At 39.2% G+C, this 25,617-nt stretch overlaps 1 protein-coding gene across 2 annotated transcripts in view; it reads left to right on the top strand.

Moving 5' to 3' along the window:
- Positions 1 to 4,704: 4,704 nt before the first annotated feature.
- Positions 4,705 to 25,617, top strand: part of sult4a1 (sulfotransferase family 4A, member 1) — a 79,067-nt gene continuing 58,154 nt past the window's right edge. The window contains exon 1 of one of the 2 annotated variants that reach the window (XR_007935312.1): positions 4,705 to 5,135. Coding sequence is in view for 1 of the 2 variants with exons in the window: in XM_028817730.2 (XP_028673563.2) it covers positions 4,967 to 5,135 (169 nt within the window). In the remaining variant the exon portion in view is untranslated. The remainder of the gene's footprint in view (positions 5,136 to 25,617) is intronic. The other variant, XM_028817730.2, reaches the window with a different exon arrangement.

The following is a 25,617-nucleotide window of genomic DNA, read 5'->3' as shown; positions in this document are numbered from 1 at the left end:
CCCGGAGGAAACCCACGCAGACACGGGGAGAACATGCAAACTCCACGCAGGGAGGACCCGGGAAGCGAACCCGGGTCCCCAGGTCTCCCAACTGCGAGGCAGCAGCGCTACCCACTGCGCCACCGTGCCGCCCACTTTTGATATATTTTATATTTAAAAACATTTGTTCCATTTTGTAGTCTGTGCAGGTCTTAAACCTGCCTTTTGAGTTTGGGCTAGACTATTTCTGTGCTTCGGGCTTTGTTTCTGAACCCCTTTTCAATATTTTTTGAGTGGCAGGATCATCACAGGTAGAGCTGCAGAATCATTTCTTTGGGAATGTAGGAGGGAGCGTGCCAGTGCCTATCTCCATTCTTGCTATGTCTGCTATCTTAATAAGACATGTATGCCACTGAATGCCTCCTACAATGAAGCATTGCCCACTTTATCCTACATAATTCAATTTTGAAGTAATGAGGGTACGTCTGAGGGATTCAGAATGGTTATGGCTAAGAGTGAAAGAAGAGACCCTTCAGCAACCTTTGTGTATGCTAAATCTAATATCAGACTTAGCTTTAAATGCTGATTTGGTCACTGTTTACAGGGTGTTTTTTCATTGTCTCCTTGTCTGTGCAGAATTTTCTTCAGTTTCTTAAAGTCAGGTTCAAAGATTGAACAGACATGTGGTTGATTGCTAGGCACTGTATGTGCCAGAGCACACTTTATGGCTTTTTTGACTGACTGCTCTGAGGTCACAAAGCCCCTTAAACTTGGAGAAAGAAGAAGCTACTCATAATAAGGCAAATGTGGAGACCTGAAATGCTCTCACTTGTCTTCTCTGAAACCAGGGCAGTGCCAGTCACATTTGAAACTCTGCCAAGCCTCTCTGTAATATCCAGCAGGCCCTTGAATCTGACAGCACCGCTGAGGCCTTCCATTGACAGCTACATGTGCTGACAGCCTGGCAAACCAGATGACACGCTTGGAACGGTTCACTGCTTGCAGCGCCACTCACACATTTATTTTTCAGGTTGAGAATGTTTGGATACATTAATGGTGACAATGTTTTAAACTTGGTATTTCAGCTTCTATGTGAATTAGCTGAACTGCTTGGCCTTTGGCCTCGGACGTTCTGTTCTAACTGCTGTACAGGACACACTTGTGGTTCAGTACAAAGATGTCATTTTACCATCATGGAGAAAGTAACCCAGAGCTCAAGGTTGGGGCTGGTGGCAAAGGGGTGATTCTAATTTGGTGAAATGGAAAAGTGGGCCAACATGCCCACTGGCCTCTTTGAGTGTTAATACTTTTTTTTATTTTTCCTTCTTCCTTATTAGTAGGCTGAAAGGTACTGATATAGCGCCCAACCTGGCACACGGACTTTGCAAGCATGCAGCATTACCCAAAGGGCAGAGCATCATTTTAAGGGTTTATTTGAGTTCTGCTTATGTGCTGTTATGCCTTGTAATGATGTGCACTGTGAAAGGCACAACATGAAATTAAACTGACTTATCGATCATTGACAGCTTAATTAACATATCCTTCTCTTTTACATTTTAGTACATTAAATGTATAAATTAACATTTACTGTTTTAGATTTCTGAGCTGAGCTGGTGTCCCATTCAGGCTGGTTCCTTCTTTGTGCATGATGTTCAAAGACAGGCACCTCATCTACATCTGATTCCATCTTATACCCACTATTGAATAAAATTAAATTGAACTAAATAATAACCCTGCCATTTTTGTTGTGATTTCAAACATCTGTCAGTACATACATTTAACTCTAAAAGCCTGCTTCATACATGAGCGACAATCATTTTGGGAGAGATGCCTAGTGATGGGTATTGTGTCTGGGAGTTTGACTTTAGGCAAAGTGGAGCTTTGGAATGAGATTCCAGAAAAGTGCTGCAGAGGCAAAAGGAAATAAACTTCAGAAGAAGGGCTTCTTATCTGCCTGAAGCTGAAATTCAGGACTAATGAAACGTGTTAAGACAAGCATTAGACAGTGAATTTTAGCACTGTCCCTTTAAGGTATAACTTTCAGTTAGGTTCATCCACACATTTGCTGAACTAATTTCTTCGAGTATGGAATCATGGGGAGTTGGGGCTTATGACAGCAGCATTGGGATGAAGCAAGAAACCAACCAGTAATATGAGGTTTGTCCAAAAGAGAGTATGTCACAATAGGCCCACCTTTGCTGTATGACCTGCTTGTCTTCGGGTGGTAGGAGGAGTCCAGCAAGCACAGGGAAAACACACATTGGCATAGGAAGGATTGAAAAACAGCTTTGATATGTCCAAATGATGAACTCAGGTCTTTGGAAGTTGAATTACAGAATTGGACTATGTGGTCAAAGGGGGACCATGTAGACTCAGATGGAGACAAACCCAGGTCCCTGAACCTATGAAATTCTACCTTGCCAAACTTAATTCAGTTGAAGTTAGCTTGGTCAATTATATCACAGCACAAGACATTTTCAACAACAGAAAGAAGAGAAGTCACAGTTTAAATGATGTTCTTAAGAATTACTTACGAACACTTAGAAATTACTTAAGTTTTTTTTCTCTTTGTTGCTTCCTTACTCCCTGTTATGGGAAAAACCCCACTTATGAATAGCTGTACAATTCATCTTGATATCTAGTTATGTAAGTATTTTGGGATGCCCATACATTTAGCCCTCTAGACCCGAAAAAGCCACATTTGAGACCATATACATAGGAAATTGCACCTTTATGACAAATTGCAAACCAATAGGTGTCTTCAGGAAAAATGATCAGAAGGACTTAAGTTGTGCATGCCACATCAAATGGTCCTGGAGTTCACCTGTTAATGGGATATGAAGGGTCAGAATTTCTCCTTCTAAAAAAAAATTTAAAATTAGGATTGTTCATTTATTCATGGGGCGGCACGGTGGCGCAGTGGGTAGTGCTGCTGCCTCGCAGTTGGGAGATCTGGGGACCTGGGTTCGATTCCCGGGTCCTCCCTGCGTGGAGTTTGCATGTTCTCCCCGTGTCTGCATGGGTTTCCTCCGGGCGCTCCGGTTTCCTCCCACAGTCCAAAGACATGCAGGTTAGGTGGATTGGCGATTCTAAATTGGCCCTAGTGTGTGCTTGGTGTGTGGGTGTGTTTGTGTGTGTCCTGCGGTGGGTTGGCACCCTGCCCGGGATTGGTTCCTGCCTTGTGCCCTGTGTTGGCTGGGATTGGCTCCGGCAAACCCCCGTGACCCTGTTCGGATTCAGCGGGTTGGAAAATGGATGGATGGATGGAATTTATTCATGTGAAATGTCACTTTATACTATTTTGAGGTTTGCTGATCACAAATATCATCCTTTACCGGTGGTCCTAGCCATCTAAGAGCCACTCCAAGAAGGGTAAAAATGAGAAATTTCAAACATAATCATGCAGGTTATCATTTTAGACTGTTTCAAGGTCATTGATTAGAATATGATGTTATTTTTGATTCTTTACTGGGGGGGAGGTAAAACAAATGACAAATTTTTATTACAATGGAGTTTAAACATTTAAATTGAAACACACATTTAAATATTTCAGTCCCATCCAGGACTGATTTATGTTTGGACAGGGTTCTACTTGTAACGATTCCTTACTGAATATGTAAGTTCTCCAAATGAATGAAAAATGATTATTATTATTATGTACTTCTACAGTAAATTGTAAATAATTACATTTCTTATGACTACCCAGAATTTGGGTGGCTTATGCTAATTCAGACTTTTTATATAATGACAAATCTCATATGGTTGATATGTTTGAATTTGGATTTACTTCTTTGGTGACTTACATTTATGGTACAATTGGTTACATTTCTTTTGGTTTTCCAATTGGAGCACAGGCAGGTCAAGTGACGTGCCAATGGTCTCACAGTGTCAGTATTTCAACTCTCAACCTCAGGAGTGAAAGTCCATGCCTTAACCACTACTCCACACTGCCTGCCTAGGTATGTGTTAGGCCTGGTGGTAATGGAGGAAAGGAAAAGATCAAGAAAAAACAAACCTCTGGTGACCAACATTCTAAAAGAAAGGTTCCAGTCGGGGGGCATAAATCAGACTTGACAAGGTAAGACTGACTTGAGCATACCTACATTGAAGTCAGCTTGGGAGTGAACTTCATTACATGGTGTATACAGGTAGCAGATGTTTTCATCAAGCACCTCTTGGAAGATGGTCATACAATATTCATCTGTAATAATACATTTGGACGGGCATAGCCAGGCATCTGCTTTGTGTGGGTGGACATATGCTGTCCAGCTGATGTGCTCTCAATCTGTTGCTCTCTGAAACACACACAAACCAGGCAACCCTTTCTTTTCCTGAACCATTGTGCCTAGTACATTGTTGTAGGATAACAGTAAATTACAGTCTAGTTTTGGCGGCTCATTTTAGAGTTTTCAGTCAGTCTAATTTAGTGTGAGAGGAAACTGAAATCCAGAGGAGAAAATTCAGTCAGAATCTGAACCGTGAGTGCTATGGGGCAGTACAACTATGCGCCCCAGAATTTAAATTCCTTTGTGAAGTTAGGTAATTCCCATATACTGCAAACACCCCCAGACACACACCGTTTTCCTTGCACGCATGCCGAATCACCCGCTGTTTATGTGTTGAAAGGCTAAACCTATGTCATTGCCCGACGTCGATCGCTGAGGCCGCCGTCCCGGAACTTCTCTGATGCATTTCAGAGCGAAGCTAGCTGTCGTTTGCGAGCTCCACATTAGAAACTGCTTTCAAGCTCGAGAGTCGCCTTCGCCTTTAAGCGCTGATGGTGCTGATGCTGAGGCATCGTCAGGAGCTCCATTACATCACTTCGAGCGGAGCTGATTTGCTGAAGGTCACAGGTTTCTTTCCATTCCGCCACGGGATTCTCCGACTTGAAGTGCGTCTGATTCGGGCGTACATTCTTCATTATTTTTATACTGACTAGAAATAGCGGCACATAAAAACAAGAGGCTTTGCCAGCGGGGACCGCAGAATGGCAGAGAGTGAGGCCGAAACACCCAGCACCCCAGGGGAGTTTGAAAGCAAGTACTTTGAATACAATGGAGTGAGGCTCCCCCCGTTCTGCAGAGGGAAGATGGAGGAGATCGCTGACTTCTCGCTCAGGAGCAGTGACATATGGATCGTCACCTACCCCAAATCAGGTACGGTCACCGGCCACTACGCGGCGGATTTGAAGTGGGCCACTGCGCCCACGGCTCCCAGAAATAAAGGTGTTGACTTGGGACCAAGGCTTACTGCTGCTGCCGCCGCCGAGAAGTTTCGCAACCTGCGCCCGCAGAAACAAGTTGAGTTAAATCCGCTTCCAAATCCGTGGTGTCCGCATCGGGCAGTGCGTCAGTTAGGCCGTTGCGTGGTGCGGTGTGTGCTTTCTTATTTATTGGATGTTTTTATTTATTTATTTTTTCTTTATGACCTAGGAAAACCTGGCGTCCCGTCTTGGACTGATTTATGTTTGGACAGGGTTCCACTTGTAACGATTCCCTGCTGAATATGTAGGTTCACCAAATGAATGAAAAATTATATTTTGTATTTTCAATTTTACAATCACAGAGCAGATGCAGTGTTTGATGATGATGATGGTTATAATGATGATTGCAAAAAACTGGATAACCCCAACAGCAATCAATCCTGAATTGGAGTGGATGCCAGTTCCGATAGAAAATCATCCTTCTGACCATCCATCCATTCTGGGCACTTTTTAAATTCAGTATCCACATTAAAAAAATATAAGTGTGTGTCTGTGTATCTGTGCTTCCTTCTGGTTGCTATCTCTCAGTTATTCCAACAGATGGCACATCACAAACAGTTGTAGTAATAAAATGCATTGCACTTGTCATTCCAACAAATGGTACATCACAATCATTAAAACTGCTTTTATGAATACAGTGCAGAGTGGCATATAATAGAGACATCAGCATTACATTTGTCATTCCAACAGATGGTACATCTCAGACATTTCTAGTAACGCATTTTATTACGACATGTTACAAAATACATTCCAGTAGTACAACCCTTCGTAGACAAGTAGCACAGGGAGTTGGATAAAATGTTATTCCTGCAGCAATGGACTTCAGAACTGGAACCAACCCTGGAAGGGATGCCCGCTTGTGAAAAGATGAACTCACCCACACATCCTCATTTACTCATCGGGGGACAGTTTAGTTTTGCAGACCTGCCTAACTGCATGTCATTCAGAGGAAGCATGTGCTATTATAGGGAGAACATGCAAGCCCTACACAAAAGGCCACTTCCACGAGGGCACAAATGCTGTAATCTGCTGCTTCACTTATCCCATTACCATAAAGAAAAAATGTTACAGGTACATAATTACTTATAAAAAGCCCAATTTGCTGCTACCTTCCTGTGGGTTCAAAAACTGCAGGGTATTTTTATAAGTCTGCACAGAGTAAATGATCTTGTAAGGCTAATCAAAATTACCAATATATATAATTTTCTGCTACATTATGTACAGGAGTTATTGTATATTACAGTGTGTGGCAGTGAATGTGTTGCTCTTATTATTAGGGTTTCGGTATTCAGGCTTTAAAATATCACTGAAGTCTAGTGATGCTAATAGTTGTATCACTCATCACAGCAGGCAGAGTGGAGTAGTGGTTAAGGATTTAGACCTCAACCCCAGAAGCTGTAGGCTCAATTTGCACTACTGACACGGTGTGACCATGAGCAAGTCACTTCAACTGCCTGTGCCCCAATCAGAAAAAAACAAATGTAACCAATTTTATCTCAAATACTCTCCAGTCCTATTCACTTAATCCTTGCAAAATAACATCAAGTTAAGTTTTTAAAGTTCTTAAAGTCCTACTGTCTACCACACTACTTGGTAGCTTATTCCCTGTGTCTGTGGTTTTCTGTGTAATGAAAAACATCATAATGTTTGTGCAGAATTTACCCTTAACAAATTTCCAACTGTGTCCTCATGTTCTCGATGAACTCATTTTAAAATAACAGTCGTGATCCACAGTACTAATTTCTTTTATAATTTTAAACAGTTCAGTCATGTCTCCTCTTAATCTTATTTTGCTTAAACTGTAAAGGCTCAGCTCTTTTAATCTTTCCTCGTAATTCAACCCCTGTAGCCCTGGAATCACCCTAGTCAATCTTCTCTGGACATTTTCTAGTGCTTTTGTCCTTTTTGTAGTCTGGAGACCAAAACTGCACTCAGTATTCCAGATGAGACCTCACTAGAGCATTATAAGAGTTGAGCATAACCTCCTTGGACTTGTACTCCACACATCATGTTATATAACCTAACATTCTGTTTGCCTTCTTAATGGCTTCTGAACACTGACTAGCAGTTGATAACATAGAGTCCATTATGACTCCTAAATCCTTCTCATAAGGTGTACTCTCGATTTTCAGACCTCTAATTGTGTATTCAAAACTAACATTTTTACTTCCTAATAATAAGTAATGATGCTGGAAAGTGGCAACATTGCATGTTAACACATGCATATAAGAATTCTACCATACTATCTGTACAGGACAATAATGACCCAATAATCCTATGTTATATTGAAAAACTAATTCAGAATTCAGACAACTATTACTGCACAGCAGAACTTTCAGTGTTAAATTATTCTAAAGTTTTTCCTGTATATTCTTTTAATGGTTAACTTAGCACCAGCAATTTTGTTGTGTAATTTTATTCCCAAAATCATGTCAGAGCGGAAACTATCCAATAACATAATATCCTCAAACCATAATCCAGTTCTAACTAATAGAGGTCCAGAACCTATCATGGCAGTGCCAGGCACATGGGAGGAAATCAACCTTAGAGTGTGTGATTAGGCACATTTTGGGATTGCCAATGAATGTAGCATGGACATTTTAAGGAATTGAGAGAGAAAAGAAACAGAGTACTTAAAATATGGGCAACAGGGAAAGCAAGCAAAATCCATATGGACAACAATCTGGCATAGGATTAGGACCCAGGACACTGAATTGGTGAGGCAGCAGTGCCCACCACTATGCGACCATTAGCTTTTTGATGGCTGAAATTACTAATGTGACTCAAATAAAAGTATCCTGTGTCATATAATGAAAAAATTAGGTACAAATAAAATGAAAGTCTCCCTGTATGAAAACTGTCCAAGAAGACATCTTTAGAGAGTGGTAAAGAAAAGGAAGACATACTATATGACATAGCTTAGTTAAGATAGCAAAGCAATGTGGCTCCTCATCAAAGATTAATCTTGTAACTGGATATCGTTGACATCAGAGGTACAGGTCCATCTTACCAGCATCATAGGACCCTGGGCAAAGTAACATGCTGGGGTCCCTGTTTTGATAGCAAAAGAGAAACATATATAGGCCTCTGAAACATCCTGGGCCCCTATGCTCCTGGGTCCCCCGGCCAGTGCCCAGTGTGCCTGTACATTAAGATGGCCCAACAGAGGTGACTTGTTAAATATGAACTGGATTGAACTGCTTAATAGGTCATGCATACAAACAAGACAAGACTAAAACTCCTGGGTTAGGTTACTTAATGATTTGTGCCCGAACTTTACTTTATCAAATTGATGCTAATGACATAGTATGGGCAAGTTTGTGAAACAACAAATGGAGGAATATTAGGCAAAAACAATTCTGAAAGACCTGCACTTCCTTCAGAATTGGGGAAACTGTTAAAGTTACCTTTAATTTAGATAAGAACAACATGCCAACAAAAAGAGCATTAAATATAAATTCAAGATGGGAGAAGAATAATGTACAGAATTGGACAGGTTATGTTGGCATAACATTTCTATCCTCTAGTGCACATTCACTTAAAAATTTTAGGTTGTATTTTAGAAATTTAAATTTAAATGAAGGGACATTATGCTCAGACAGTGTGTCGGTTAGACTGTGCCTAGAATATTGTGTGCAGTTCTGGACACCATGTTACAAAAAAGACATAGCAGCACTAGAAGATGGACAGAGAAGAGCAACCAAGGGTATCCTGGTACTAAAATGCATGTTTTATTCTGACAGGCTTAGGGAATTAAACGTCTTTAATCTTCAGCAGAGAAGGCTGTATGGGGACCTTAAGCAGGTTCAGAATTTTCAGTGGCACCAGTAAGGATGATCCTTCTTTCAGTTAAATTATAAATTAGAAACTCAATGACATTAGTAGAAATTAGGGGAACATGCTTTAAATACACTTCTTCAAACAAAAGGGAACAATCTACTGAGTCATGTAGATGACGCAGAAGTCATGACAAATGCCTGGATGAGACACACAGATTCCTTGACCATGCCTGACTGACAGCTGTGGTTTTGTCTCTAAAATATGTCATGTTCTTATGAACTGTTTAGCATACATTGACATTTAAGAATGCTTAAGCTTTATTTTGACAAAAAATGCCTCTTAAGGGACATACCTTTGTCCTTTGTCATCATCATTGTGCTGTACCCCATATTATATACATACTGTGTACTGCATCCAGGAGCAAAACAAAAAGCCAAATAAAGGGAAGAAATCTGACCTTGAAAACCGGTTAAGGTTATTAAATGGGACACCTTTTTGTCCTTTTCCCTGTTTTCCACAATTCTCATTAACATTCGCAGTTTAACAATTTGGAGCTTACTGTACCCAATGTATCCTTCACAGACAAAACACTAGGTTTTCACCAATCCCTGATTTTTCCAAGAAGGAAGTCAATTTCAACAGATTTTCTGAACATTTGTGTGCATGCACATTTACGCATACTGTACAATGGTAGACATATTTATTATGTGAACATCTGTATAATATAAAATGTTGCACCTAGATGTCCCTCATTAACACAGAATGACATAATGCCAGACGTGTAAAACACAAAACAGCCAGGTGTTGGGTATCAATTTTGTGTAGTGATGGCAGCTTATTCACCACACAGAGACCACCTTCTACTTACCTCTTTTTCTTTCTTTTAGTTAACTTTAACTTATCTAGCAATAAATGTAAGAGGAATGGAATTTTTTAATCAGCACTCTGTAAAAATAAAGCTAAACAAGGTTGTACTCAGTTACACTAAAAACAACCTCATGGCCGCATTATCTGCACATTATAATGATTAATTTCTGTAACACTATAATTTATCGGCAAAGCTCCAGACCTGCTCTCTACCTTAGTCCAAAGCAGCCAACTACTGTATATGAGACTTCAACAGAGATGATAATTTTCTGTTTGGTACTTCTTTCAAAAGAAATTCAAGAATATGAACTAAAGTTAGTTATAGACTGTCCACAGCCAACAACTAACAGCAGCACATCAATCAATGGCGGTCTTACATCCTTTGAGTCGGAATCTGTTGTGTGCTACATGACATTGTAACGTGCTGTCTACTCACACATGTAATTGCATTCTGTTGTCAGTGATATTTTTGGATGATTCATTGTTGTTACAAACATATTTAATATTTTGATGAAGTAACTAAAAATGTTTAAATTTTCATATCAGTTAATAAGTCCTTGAATGAACCTAATTTACCTGCTTATCCAGAGCGTGGTCTCAGAGCAGCTGGAGTCTATCGCATCAACCATCGGGTGCAAGGCAGAACCAACATCCAGACAAGTCACCAGCCCATACACATATACTGGGGCCAGTTTTACAATGCTAGTTCACCTAACCTGCTTGTCTTTGCACTTTGGGAGGAAGCCAGAGCACCTGGAGAAACTCCTGGAGATGGGGAGGACATGCAAACTCAATGCAGGAAGCACCTGTTGTTTGGCATCAGTGCTGTCATTGTGCCACCCAATGCTATGCCATACATACATTTTCTGACTGTTTTAATTTTACCTCCTGTAGCAGAAAAATTATCTGGTGTGACAGAGGTTTGTGGAAGCTGCTTGTATAGCTAGAATTAGGAACACCATCGAGAACAATTTATTTCTTGTATAGCCCCAAATCACACAAGGAATGCCTCAATGGGCTTTAAAAGGTCCTGTTTTTTCGCATTCCCCCTAGCCTTGATTCTCTAGGAAGACATTAAAAAATAAAACTTGTAGGGAAAAAAATGGAAGAAATCTTGGAAAAAGGTAATTCAGAGAGAGACCCCCTTCCAGGTAGGTTGGGTGTGCAATGGATGTCAAGAAATGGGGTAAATACAACACACAAAACAGAATACAATAAATCCTCTTCACAGAGCTAATCTAATATTGGCAGCTCAGAAATACAATACAATAGTACAAACTACATTGTTCTTTCACAGTGCTTCCTCGCTAAGTGCAGGCCCAGAGAATGGCAAAAACATACTGGTGCATGTGTGACTCTCCCGTCATTTCATGGATTTATTTGTCACCTCGAGCTGCTTGTGGATGAGTAAAAGATGAAAATATACAAGTTGAAATCACCTCACTTAAAGTAAGTTGGAAACAGTAAACTAATCTGTGACTGAAGTCACAAAGAATGTTTCTCTGCATTAAAAGACTGATGGTTTCCAAAATGTACCCATACTGGGAGTTTTGAAATTACAAAAATTTGTACATCATGCTCTATGTAAGATATCTCAACAAAATATGAACTTTCCAAACACATTTTCTTCAGTAATAAGTATATCAAATATCAACAAAATCTGCTTACTCTGAGCTCAAAGTCAAAGTGAAAAGCTGAGTTGTTTCGTGCATACAGACAGGTAGACAAGGTGACGAAGGTTGATACTTTTCACATTATATGCAAAGACTCTTAAAAATTACATATAGAAAAGCAGAACTGCAGTCCTGATGTTTGTACCTTAGTGTGTAATATTGGTTACGTCCTGACCATACGTTTTGCTCTGCATCTGAAACAGGGGTGGGCAAAGTCGTTCCTGGAGGGTCGCAGTGGCTGCAGATCTTGTTCCAACCTAATTGCTTAATTAGAAAACAATTGTTGCTAATAATTTAATTTCATGGCTTGTTAGTGCTTTAATTCTGCCATGTCAGCTCAGGTCTCATATTCTGGATTTCCTATCCAAATGATTTGAAGTCTAAAACGGATGAGTAATTCTCAGTCCTTTTGTCTTCACTTGTCTTCTACTGTAAGTATTTAATTAAACCAAATAGTGCACAATAAACACACACAGGTGTAAATGGAAACAAGTTAAATGGAGAACTGCTGGTTTCTTTTGTAATTTATATCTTATTGCTAATAGTAATTAGTATTATTATATTATTTATTAGTAATAATAAACCAAGACTACAGCTGTTTAAGACTAAAATAGACAATAAGGGTTCAAAATCTTAATGAGCGAGACAACGAAAATGAAGCAGAAGTGTTACTTGAGCAACAAATGCTTGTTATTAAGCAACTGGGTTAGAACAAAAACCCGCAGCCACTGCAGCCCTCCAGGAATGACTTTGCCCACCCCTGCTCTAAAGGAATCTCTGTCTGTCTCACCACAAAAATCTGTATATCTAAAAGCAGCATACAGATCAGAGATGGCAAACCCTATATATAGTTGTTTGGTTTCTGTCACAAAACCAGAGCAAGGAATCAGATCAAGGAAAATAAACAAACTTGCTTTCGTCAATGATTTTAGTATTTGTGATCAGTAGGGGGTGTTGTAGCACACCCAATCCCAAACAGAACCACAAAACACAGTCCCGGGTTCAAATAAAACAGGTTTATTAATCAAAGTATCTTACAACAAGATTCTTACACATTGGGTCTCCACAAATACAGTATTCTCACTCCTCTCTCTTTCTCTCAATTCCTCCACTCCTCCAGGCGAGTGTTGTCCAGCTCCTCTCCCAACTTCAACTTGCCTGGATGAGGTTCAGTGGCTTCCTTTATCTTAGACTTGGGAGTACTTCTGGTGCTTGTTCATCATCTGGTTGAATGGAAGTCCCTAAGAGTAGGGATCACTAACTATCATGACACCCTCTGGCAGTACCCCCAGAACCCAATAAGGCTGTCCCATGGGATACAGTTCCCAGCATGCCTTGTGGGTGTCCATACAGATAGTGCCACACATGAATGCTGCCACCTAATATATCAGGGGAGCATGTAGCCCTGACCAGTTGTCTCCCCAGGTCCTTCTATCATCCTGATCTCCTGAGCAGATATTGTTCCTCGATCTGACCCTGCTCAGATGCCAAGATACCCAGTTCCAAACTGGAATCATCAAGTGCAGGGCAAGAACAACACCCAGCCAAGGTGCCAGCCCACACACACACAGAGCCAGTTTAGCAATGCTAAGGCAAGGAACATCCTGTCTTTCTTCTTGACCTTCCGATGGGCTGGCCTCACTCCAGGTAAGGAACCTTGTCCTATCCCAGCATGGAAGGCCCGCCCAAATGTGCCGTCCTTTATATAATATAATACAATACTTGCTGCTACTTTCACTGCGGAGTTTGCACAATCACCCTGTGTGTGAGTAAGTTTTTCTCTGAGTTATCCAGTTTTTCCTCCTCATTCCAAAGTTGTGCAAGTTTGATTAACTGCATAAGTGAGTATGTGTGGATACATGATCATGTCCTGTAACGTACTGGTCTTCCATTGAGTCTTGGTTTTTACTTAATGCGCGATGCTGACAAGATCAGACACCCACTATCTTGAACTTGGTTAAGTGGATTTGATAATGGATGGAACGATGGTTTACATATTACAGCTTTAGAGGCCCTAAAGGATTTTTATAACCAATAATTAAGATTTTAACTGCATCAAACCTTCTTTAGGTCCCGTTAATTTTTATGCAAGTTTAAAGGTAAAGCACTCAGCAAAATAATTATAATCCTTTTTAAGTTTGCTTCGTGTTTCTATCTATCTCCCCTTTGTAACTCAAGTATATAGGCAGTGGACTTAGCCAAAAATGATAAAACAAACAAAGCTGTCTTGTTTCTTGCTTTCTACATGCTGATACTGTATTCTGTTTTTATTAAACAATTTTATTTAACTTGACTCCTTTGAATGTTTGTCTGTGTCAAATCTTGCAACCGATTTTAAACCCTCTTTTGGCAAAGCAAATTTCTTCAAATTTTGCATTCATGTTCAGTATCAATGACAAATCAATAATCCATCAAAATTGATGCAATTACGTAACAAATTTTGCTGCAATTAATTAATTAACGCATACAGAGGTGGCCTTAGTGGTTTGTGTGGCCTAGGGCTAACCAATTCCACACAGGGGCCGGTTATGTGAAACACTGTTACTGGTATGTGTGGACTGTATAAACTTGCACGCAAATTTAATAAAAATAATGTTAACATACACCAAATTTTCTCATTACAGTATTCAGCTAAATTTTTGCAAGACAACATACGGACTTTTACAAATAAAATATGAGTTTCAGTGTTTCTACAGGAAGTGTGAAATTAACGTAGAGGTATCATCATGAAATTTCTTACCGGTTTTCAGGTTCAGAGATGAAAATCTACTTTTCTTGCCTTCTTATTGGAAAAGTAGTTGATGACATCTTCGTAGTCTAATCTGGATGCAATTTCTTTTTCTATAGATAGGAGAAGCCAACCTAGCGACTAATGGGCTATACTTATTTTAGGAAGGAATACTGGCGACCCTTTTCGGGCGATGAAGGTGGACTATGGAATGTTTTCAAAGACGTACATGTATGGAATTTGACCTTGAAGAGGGATTTTAAAAGGGTTCTTCTTATTAGCATCTCAAATATATATGTATATATATATATATATATATACAGTATATATATATATATTTATAAAATTCTTTTCGCGTTTGAAACGGAAATTATGTACGACCACGCGATATGGAAATTACTTATAAAACGGAAATTACGTATGACCACAGAATATATTATAATACAGGAACTAATCACTTCGTTTGTGGACGGCATTTTTATATCATCTTTACGAATTGTTATTATTTGTGTGAGAGTTATTTTACTGATATTAAAAAGAAGTAAACACAAACACGCCGAGAAGTTTTATTTTTCGTCCATGTGACTGTCGCGGAAACTGGCACATTCTAACTTTTTTTTAGTTGGCAGTACTTGATAGTAGAAGAGATGAGGAAAACAACCTGACTCCTCTGACTGCGTCAAGGTGTAAACAACGGGTCGGGCAGCGTCCTCTCTTCTTGCACTGTTTGTGACACTTCAAGTGCCCCGTCGGCTCCTGTGAGAGTGGAAATCTTTGCGAATGAGTGTAATCGGCGCCATCGAAGCAGGACTCTGTTTGTCCCTTAAGGTGAGTTCGGGTCACTAAAACCCTGCAACATTCAAGGTGGCTGTTGTGATCAATTATTTTAAGAAGATGGAGAGTTTACATCTAATAAGATGTACAGATCTCTTCATGTAAAGTGTTAGGCCTGGGAATTGTTTGGACCTTCTGCCCCTTCTGCCCGTTAAGCACGGAAGGGCAGTGTCCACATTTATCAGAATTATTTTTCTCTTAAATCACAGGCATATAGTGCAAGGTTGTCAGAGAGAAATTTGGATGATCACATAGAAAATGTAATTTCTATACCACAGCGGTCGTGTAGTGCCTTTCAAAACGGATCTGCTACCGACAGATGATCCAAATACATTTTAGCTGCTGTTAGTAATACGTACCTGTTGTGTTATACCACCTTTAAAATGTAGTTTACCCAACACCACTCCAGTAGTGCTCAATGTATCCTTACTTCTTAAAATGTTAATGTTTTACTGTTTAATAACTTATAGACTACATTTTATTTTTTTCCCTTGCTCTCAGTGAGCGAAGCCACTGGGTAATAAAGTAGTATATGTATATATATATATATATATATATATATACACACAGTATATAGGAGAAAATAACTTGACATGTGGACCTCAAAAGCGGGGCCCCCTTAGGTACGGGGCCCCACTTGCCACCTCCAAACGCTGCTCTTGAATGCACACACAACAATAATGTAGAGAGAATATAGTGAGATATAGGAGCTTACAAGTGAGAGATACATCAAATTTCCCCCACTTTCCTCTTCCAGTGAGTGGATTGGGTAAATATACGTGCCGACTTTACTTGTTTATTCTTGCAAAGGAGTAGCCTTGATGATCACAGTGAGGAAGCTTGCCACTCTGTCGTCAATATTTTTTATTTCCGCATCAACCGAGCGCTAATCCCATAAGAGCCTGAACAGAAAAATAGAGACAAAATATCAAATTCTTTATAGTATTCAAATAATTCTGCAAAGAAGATATATTATGTAATACTTTTAAAGAAGCTTCCCGTTCATGAAAAATGATTAAAGAAAAATCTTTTGCAAAATACTCAAAAACTAAAAAGTAAAAAGTAAAATATTTAAACAAAATTTTAAGTAAAACAATATTATTTACTTTAAAATGCAAAAAATATTTTTTCTTTAACCACAATTTTCATTAATTCAATCAATTAATAGAATAGCTAGTTTCATCATAAAGTATATAAAAAAACAACATTGTCATTTTCCACCATGCTAAACAAGTTTCAAAAATTCTTTGAATCAATTAATTTATGTGCGGCCCACGATTTTACTTAATCACATATAACCATGAAAATTGTGGATAACGAAAACATTTTTTTTTTGCTTTTTAGTGCATTTCTAACTAAAGTAATAAAATCATTTTACTATATTTTATTTCTATTCAGATACTGAATGCTGGGACTGATTGTGGATTCTTTGCAATGTCAGCACTACTACTAATCAACTCTTATATTATAGGAGGCTTGTCTTGTAGAGTTCCACTACCTGTCACAGTCATGTGTGCCATCAGTGTTGTGTTTATGTTGTGCCCACCATTAGACATAAAGTACCTATTATAGCTGGCAGTTTACACATGCACTTGTGTCATCTTTTATTATTGAAATGTTTACTGCATTGGCTTGCATGCTCAGCAATGGACGTGTATGGAGCGATCTGTTAAGCCTGAGTGCATTGCTTAATATGTTGTAGGGGATCTGTGTGCCTGGCATTTCACATTCACTCCAAAAAAACAAAATGTTTGCATGCGTCATCTGTTGGGGTCATGCAAGGCCATCTGCTGTACTCAGCCTCAGCCTGTGCTCAGCCTTGGATCCTGCTCTTTTTGTTCTGCATTTCTTCTGCCCTATCCATCTTACACTATTTGACAACATTCTTTCTTATGCCATGACCTTGGCAACAGGAATAGGGAAATAAATGAGGAACGCTTAATTTTAGTAGTAGTCTTGAACCATATCTTTAAAATTATTGTGAAGGCCTTGATTTAGCTGTTGCTTTTTGTTGGTTACTAGTAGTTCTGTAATGTTTCAAAAAGACAATCACATAGCTTGAACAGTCTCTCCTTTGTTTTACCAACTTGGCTGCAAATCTAATGTACTACTGAACCTGATTCTAATTTAATGAGGGATACAGGACTGGATGGCTTTTATATGTGGCCAAAGCTAAAAATTAGGTTTTGGGTTGTCATGTGTAACAGTGGGAGGCCTGAGCTCTAATATCAGCATAAGAACTGCCCTCCAACAATATACAGTTTAGTTTTCTTTCAGTGTAATAAAAGAGCAAAATTAGGGGAACTTTAGAGCCTTAATTTAATAGGATGCTGTTGGGGATGCTCCACTGTCACAATGAATGGTACGCTTTTTGGGGATTTAAAGGCCTTCAGAGTGGGGATTTTTGCATAGGGTTTATAAAGAGTGTGTAAAGTGATGCAAAGAACACAGATAAAGAGTTGAGGTACCACCTTGTTAACCCTGTATAATTTGACAGTTTTTTTTTTGTGTGTGTAAATAAACACAAAGTTAGTTGCAGAGATGTCTTTACAGACACGAGTCTGTATGGTAGGATGGGGCAAGTCCAGAAGGACAGACACCAGAGATGATGTCAGTGACAGAAGGGCCATTAATCACCAGGTCTGCAGAGGGAGAAATAGAGAAAGGACTAGGGGGCTCCGCCCCCTGCTCGCTTCGCTCGCCCACCCCTGGCGTTGGGGCATGACAAAGAGTGAGATGTATGAATTAAATATAGAATAGTGTGCAGGTTTGGATGATGCCTATATAAATCAAAAATAGAGTGTTTGGCATAGAGTAATGTTTTATTGGAATATTTCTTTGTATACAACATTAGTAGTAAAGATGGTGTCTTGTCTTTGAATGAGTCTTCCTTGGCATGGATCATTTATAACTTTAACTTTAACGTCAGATGAACGTCGAACACGTGAGAAGGCAACATAAAGTTGTCCATGTCCAAAAACGGGTTCAGAGAGGTAGATGCCAACCTTGTCCATGGCTTGTCCTTGTGATTTGTTGATGGTCATGGCAAATGCAGGTTTAATGGGGAACTGTCGGCGTTTCAATGTAAAAGGTAAATCCAGGTCAGAACTCGTAAGGTCAATTCTAGGAATGAGAACAGTATTGTTAGCATGTGATTCTGTAAGAACTGTTGCTTGAATAATACCGTTTTTAAGGGTAAGGTTGTGTTGTGGTCATCCGTCTGGGTTAATTCAGGATATGAATGTAAAGGAGGCAGTCTAATCTGCCCCTTTTGTCAACAACGTGTAAATTCATTATTTGTATTGCCAGTTGTTTCTTCTGGGAAGTTAAGTGAATGACAATGATTGCAAATGACATTCATTAATCCCAATGAATTTTCCTCAATAGTGGACTCATTATTGAAGGCGTCTGGGTTAATAGTGTTCAAATATTCTAAGGGGAAATTCAGATGTTCATTGTCGTCATCAGAGTCAACTTTGTCAGAGCTTAGAAAGAGCCGTGTCTCTCCATGAAGTAATGAAATGACCTGGTTAATAATGTGATTAACATTAATATTTTTTGGACATAATATAGTGCGTTTTGTTAACCACATATGCGAAAGCAGTATGGGCCATTGCCTTTTGGTGGCCTGATATGTACTCCGGTAGATGCAAAGCAAATGAACTATTGTAGGATCTAATGCAGTTCATAAAGTTTTTATTTTCAGGCACATCGTTAGTTAGAAGCTTCTGTAGATATTCAGGATATGAATGTAAAGGAGGCAGTCTAATCTGCCCCTTTTGACAACAACGTGTAAATTCATTATTTGTATTGCCAGTTGTTTCTTCAGGGAAGTTAAGTGAATGACAATGATTGCAAATGACATTCATTAATCCCAATGAATTTTCCTCAATAGTGGACTCATTATTGAAGGCGTTGTCAGCCAACTGGCGTAAGCGTTTAGCAGGTGTCTGGCGTTGATGTCTGCGACGGGCATGTTTTGCTTGTGGCGTTTGAGTGCCGCGTTGTTGCATGTCCATTATTTGTGACGCGCTATTTTGGATTTTTAATTGATTCGCCTCCGCTTTGCAAAAAGTCCGTTTCAGTCTACGTCGTGCATTGTTTGTATCGAGCCTTGTCCGTTTTTGTATGTCGGTCAGTTGAGCTTTCTGCTTTTGGAGTCTTGCTTGCTTTTTTTCTGGCAGGTCATATGCGCGCTGTACACGTCTGCCTTCATTTATTCTGTCTCTTCGCTCCGTTTTTTGTATGTCTGAGATGCGAGCTCTTTCTTTTGAAATCGTGCTTGTTTTGATGCAGTACTTTGAGACTCGCGCTGTATGCGTCTACGTTCATTGTGTCTGTCCATTTGGGCACGTCTCTGTAACGGGGTCACTTGAGCTTTGCGTTTTTTGATCCGAGACCCGGAGTTTCAGAAGCGCGTTGTATGCGCCCCCGTGTATTTTGTTGTTTCATTCGTGTTCGTGTGTTTGGTCCCGTTATCCGATCCGAATCGTTTTGTACCCGTGACCGTGTATTCATGACTTGTTTGTTCCTCAGCGTGCGAAATATGGATAAGTAATAAGGAGGATCGCACTCACTGTTAATATGGAGCCTTTTCTGCAGTTGAACGGTTAATAGTGCTTTATTGTAAGGAGATACACCTATGCTGCCTAGTGTGAAGGTGTTGAGATGACGTATGTTTAATATGGACGTTTCCTTTAGATATGTGGCTTTGGGTGTCACTTCTTATTGATGTGTGTGGGGGGGGTGGGGGTGGGTGAGGATTGTTGTTGCGCGAGCGTCTTCTTTCTTTTTGTGTTCCAGGGGCTTGTTAAATCCCCCTCTTGGTGTGTGTCCCGTCCGGTGCCTGTAGGGGGGGGGGGGGGTGCATTGCTGTTGTGCGCGAGCGTCTTCTTTTTTTTTGTGTGCTAGTTTCGTGTGCAATGGGTTTCGTGCGGCGCCTTTATTTGAGTACTTTTTTCTGTGCCTTTTCCTTTTTTCTGTGCTCGCGCCGCCTCATTTCTTTGACTCCTTTTTTCTGTGGTCTTGTCCGCCTCTCGCGGCCCCTCATCCGCTTCTCGCGGCCCCGCATTTCTTGGGGCGCCTGCGCAGTACGTCTTTTTGCGGCTACGGCCCATGGCCGGATGTCCCTGCGTCCATCCGGTTTAGCATTCTCGGTTAGTAATATGGATCAGAAAAAAGTGCCAACCCCTGGCTCGGCAGGTAACTACATTCGCTAGAGCCCTTAAGCTGCCTCCTATGTGCGTGTGCATTGCAAGTGATATGATCATCATAGACTCGTTTGTGTATTTTACTATATCTACCTACTAAATTTATATATTTTTTAGAATGTTACATTTTTTTATATACACATTTTCTTTTGTTATTTAAAAATTTGTATCATTGCAGTAATGTTAAGCATATACTGTGATGCTTGGTTTATAGGTATATTGTCAAATATATATATTTAACTTTTTTGATTACTCAAGTAATCTTTATTATATACAGTATAATATAATTTATAGCAGACTGTACAACAAGATATTTAAAAAATACCTGAGATTACGGAGCAATGTGCCACAGAGTAACTAGAGAAATTATGTCTATGCATGCTTTTGTTTTTTCAAACAAATTATTGCACCAGTGATTTGCAGTGAGCATTGCGTCAAAGTGGGAATGGAGGTAGTCAAATACAGAGCACATGCATACAGATACACATATCTGGGTTAAGGAAGGAAATCAGAATAACCAGAGAATATCCTAGTGGACATGAGCAGAGTGTGCAAAATTCACACATAAAGACTACCGGTATTGAATAGATTACATTAGATTAGATAAACTTTATTAATCCCTTGGGGAAACTCTACCTAACCTATTTATGTGGATCCCCAGGGACTTGTAGTTCTATACCCCTTCTATGTCCTCTCCCTTAATGGTGACTGGTCTCAGAGGTTTCTGGGTATGCCAGAACTATTTTGTCTTGCTGATGTTGAGTTGCAGGTTACTGTCCTTAAATCACAGAATGGAGTCCTCCACAACTTTCCAGTTCTCTGAGTCATCAAGGAATACAAATACATGGAGTTGTCAAGAAACACCAGTAACACCACACAACAGTTCCACTCTGCTACGTTACAAGGTTATTCAAAAACAAAGTAAATCACCAAAAATACAGGGACTCGGGATATCAAATCATAATAAAACCACACAAATCATTTGACAACAATAGCTATAATAGTAACATCTTATAAGTACTAAATGTATCCATATTTTCGTAAATACTACTTAAAGTTAATGTTAAAAAATCAAACATGAACTAGTAAATACCAAGATTCTCCATGATATTTTTTATTTATATAAACTGTTTAGAGCTGCTTTTATGAAAACACCCTGATAAAGTCAGGTTTGTCAAAAAATGTCTTGTCAGATTTGTGACACTTGTTGTTGCATGACTTATGTTTGCATCAGTATGTGGAGAAAAAGAGAGTTGGTTAGGGACACCTACTGGAGATTAATATTTAATGGAAATCAAAATTAGCTTTCAAAAGTCATAAATTCCTAATGTTTTTATTATTCAAAACCCTCCCTCCTTTTTCTTACATTTACCCCAACTTTAAGGCTACCCACCTGTCAGTTGATGATTAATTTGTTATTTCTGAACAGCCTTTGTTCTGCCAGACTTTATGGATTCTCATGCCCACGTTCTAAAGATGCAGAATTGGCCTTTGAACTGGACAGACCCTTCCTGCAGTGGCTACTCATAACTGAAGACAGCAGCTTCCAAAACTTTTCAAACATGCATTACATGTGCTTTCACTATGTTCCTCACATAATCAGCATTATGCAAACAAAACCAATGTTTAGAAAAGAATTAGCAAAATAAACAAATAAGAGGCAGAGTGTAACTGTAGTACTTTAAAAAAAGAACATCCTGAAGACAGCAGTGATTAATCTTAGTGTCATTTGCAACTGACAGTACAAGATAACACAGTTGATGTGTCATTGTGCAATCCAAGTATGAACAAATCATGTTCTTTTTATTTCTGAACTAATTCCATGATGAGATAAAACGTATCGTAACTAAAGTTCTTTTTAGCCTTGAAAGAGCAGCAGGATTTTCCCATGTTACTAGGTTGAACCATGTAGGACTTTTAAATAATAAGTGTATTTCCCACAGTCTCACATTGTTAAATTAAGCCCTGCTTCATACTGTAACTCCTTCTGTCTTTCACATTCACACACATTCACACTTGTTAAATAGCAAATACCTAGACTGCCAAACACTACTGTGCTAAAAGACTGTGAATATCACTATATCATTTAAGCAAAAATATACTTAAAGGGGGTGGCACAGGGGTAGCACTGCTGAATTGCAACAAGGAGAGCAGGGTTTGTGCCCCAGGTGTCCAATGTGGAGTTTGCATGCTCTCTCCATGTCTGAGTGGGTAGTCTTCAATTTCCTTGACTGTCCACAGACCTGCAGGTTAGGCGTGAGTGTGTGCGTTAGCTCTGTGATGGACTGGCCGCCAGTCCTTGAGTTATTCCTGCCTTGCATCCAATGATTGTTGAGATAGGCTCTGGCTGTCCCATAACCCTGTCCCCTGGATAAGTGAGTTAAGAAAATGGATGGATATACTTAAAGGTACATGATAATATTTAGAGAAAAATAAAATTAAATCTTGGTTCAATGCAAACCATTATATTTTTGAAAGATTGCACCCAATACTATGCCTCTGCTGTTATGTCAAATAAAATTAAACAATTGGGCTGCCTGGATGCCAATGTACTGTAGATCGTGAATGTCTAGAAGTTCAGTTCAATGGCAGAATTACTTTTTTTTTTTGCACCTTTTATTTATTTTTTTTTTAATTCAGGTTATTCATGCTTTCTGTGGATTGTTGCATCGTTGCAATGTCATCATGTGCATTATTTGTCCTATTACAGGAGATATGAATTGTGGAAAACTGTTTATTTCTGTGATCTATATATATAAAAGTCAATATGTTTATGTATGTAAGTTACAGCATCACTTCCGAACGACTGGAGCAATTTTCATGAAACTTGGTACAGATGTTTCTCATTGGTCAACTAAAAATACTGTAGGGTGAAATCAACCCTAACCCACCCCCTTCTGGGTAGGGTGGGGGGTGATCTTGTGGTCTTGTATGCATGTTATCATCCAGATGACATTCGGAACAACCACCAGAGGGCGAACTGGAAGTGACTGCCAGCATTCTTTATGTTTGAGCAGCACCGCGCCCCTGTTGCTTTTGAAATTAAATAGAGTTGGCCAGTTCAGAGTGTCAACTGGATGATAACATACAGTACATACAAGAACGCAAGACAAGCACATTAGCGAGTCTTCATTGTTAATTTATTTTTATTTTTAAAGCTGTGTTTTTAAACATTTTTAAATTTTTTTTAAAAAGTGAGTATTTCAGCTAGTTGATAATAAGTGTAGGGTATTCAAAAACCAGCATGATTCTGCTAAACAGTCATGAAAATGTAAAGCAGGCCTCAAAATACAAAAGAAGCTTTTGTGGTCTGTACACTTGAACAAAAGACCAAGCCTATTAATCTCAAAAAGGGAGGGGGCAGCAAAAAACTCTTTGACTCAAGAAAAAAAAATCTCTTTAAACTTATTATTTAGAAAAAGGCAAACACAAGAAGTTGCCTCAAAATGAGATCTCAAAAAATGGAGATTCTTTTCATACTGTTTTTGACACTTATTCTATCAGAACCTTTATTGTCTCCTTACTACGTGAAAACATGAAGCTAATATGTTTTTGCCCATCACTTCAAACAGTAGCAGGAGTGTTGGAGAAATACAGTAGATGTGGCAGAAGTAAGAATGTCGAGATGGATGTGTGGAGTTACAAAAAGAGTGCAGAATAAGAAAGGAGACAATCAGATGTACAACAAAAGTGGGAGAGATATCTAAGAAAGTACAGGAAAGTATGTTGAAGTGGTATGGACATGTGATGAGGAGATACAAAGAATACATAGGCAAAAGAGTGATAGGAGTGGAAGGACAGGGGAAGAGAAAGCAAGGAGGACCAAAGCAGAGGTGGATGGATAAAATAAATGCTTGAGTGTTGAGGAGGTGCAGGACCAAGCTGTATGGAGAAGGCTGATTAAGCACATCGACCCCACATAGAAGTGGGAAAAGATGAAGAGGAAGAAGAAGACTATGAAATACGTAGGGTAAGTAAAATAAAAAAGGTATATTTTTTGGGCGGAGTGTTCCTGTAAATACCATAGAGTTAGCCTCCTTGTGTACAAACCTTTTCCTGTTTTACTTGATCCTTTGAAATCCTTTTCTTCCTCGGTCACATAATTCACTCTGTTAACACGAGTCACTTGCCAGTGAATTCTCAATGATCACTTTTGATTGCATGTCAGTTTAGTAGCCTTCAACCAATGATTTTCCTTGGATTCACATGTTCTTTCCTCACAGATCAAAATCACCTTTCCTGTCAGTTAACAAGTTTCAGCCAACAACAATCTGCAGCAATTATAGTTATAAACAAAATGATCACCATGGTATGAGGGTATCAGTTGCAAATGAATGTGTGCACAACAGAAAAAAACACAAACATTGCGTGCTTGTTATGATTCTCCAGTGGTTGGAATGTCTACAATTAAAAATAATAAAAAGTAATAAAAATACGTAATCGTAATGAACAGAAAATACAGTCAAATTTTAAGTACCCACACATCAATTTTTTTGACATCAAAAGTGGCTAAAGGAGTGTGTGACATCATCAGTTTATGGTTTGACACGTGTCAGTATCTCAGTAATGAACATTTCGCTTTTTTCTTAATTTTTCTGGGGCAAAAAACCCTTCATCATAATCATCAAATCTCCAGGTTTTTTTTCATTGACTTAGTTAAGCTTAAAATCACACCACACTGAGCAAAAAACAAATTCATTCAAAAATGACTAAATACAACATTCCAGAAAATGAACATTCATTAGAAAGACTCTTAACATCCTAACCTTTCCCAGCTCAGACAGCCACATAGACCAAAAATCCATGTAGAGGATATTAAAACTTAGAAAAATTCCTAAGGCAAGACAGGCAATTTTAGAACAGCATTAATGATTTCAGTGTAATATGATGGTGTAGAGACCTGTGTGGGTTTACATTTAATCATTTTATTATATCTAGCATTGCTCCAAATAATGCTATTAATAAAATAACAGTAATAATTTATTACATTTATATAGTGCTTTTCTTGCTACTCAAAGGGCTTTAAGTAGAGCATGGGGTGCCATTTTGACCACCACCAATGTGCAGCATCCACCTGGATGATGCAACAGCAGCCATTTATGCACCAGTACATTGACCACACAAGAGCTATTAGGTGGTGAAGGGGTGACTAAGATAGTTAGCCAATCAGGGACAGGAGATGACGAGGGGACAGTATAGACAAGGTTGTGATGGGCACCTTAACCAGGACATTAGGAAACATCTTACTGTTTTTGAAAAATGCCAAAGGGGCAAATCTGCCCA

Source organism: Erpetoichthys calabaricus, chromosome 1, assembly GCF_900747795.2.
Source record: "Erpetoichthys calabaricus chromosome 1, fErpCal1.3, whole genome shotgun sequence".
NCBI classification, from domain to species: domain Eukaryota; kingdom Metazoa; phylum Chordata; class Cladistia; order Polypteriformes; family Polypteridae; genus Erpetoichthys; species Erpetoichthys calabaricus.
This window is presented reverse-complemented; position numbering and strand designations above follow the sequence as displayed.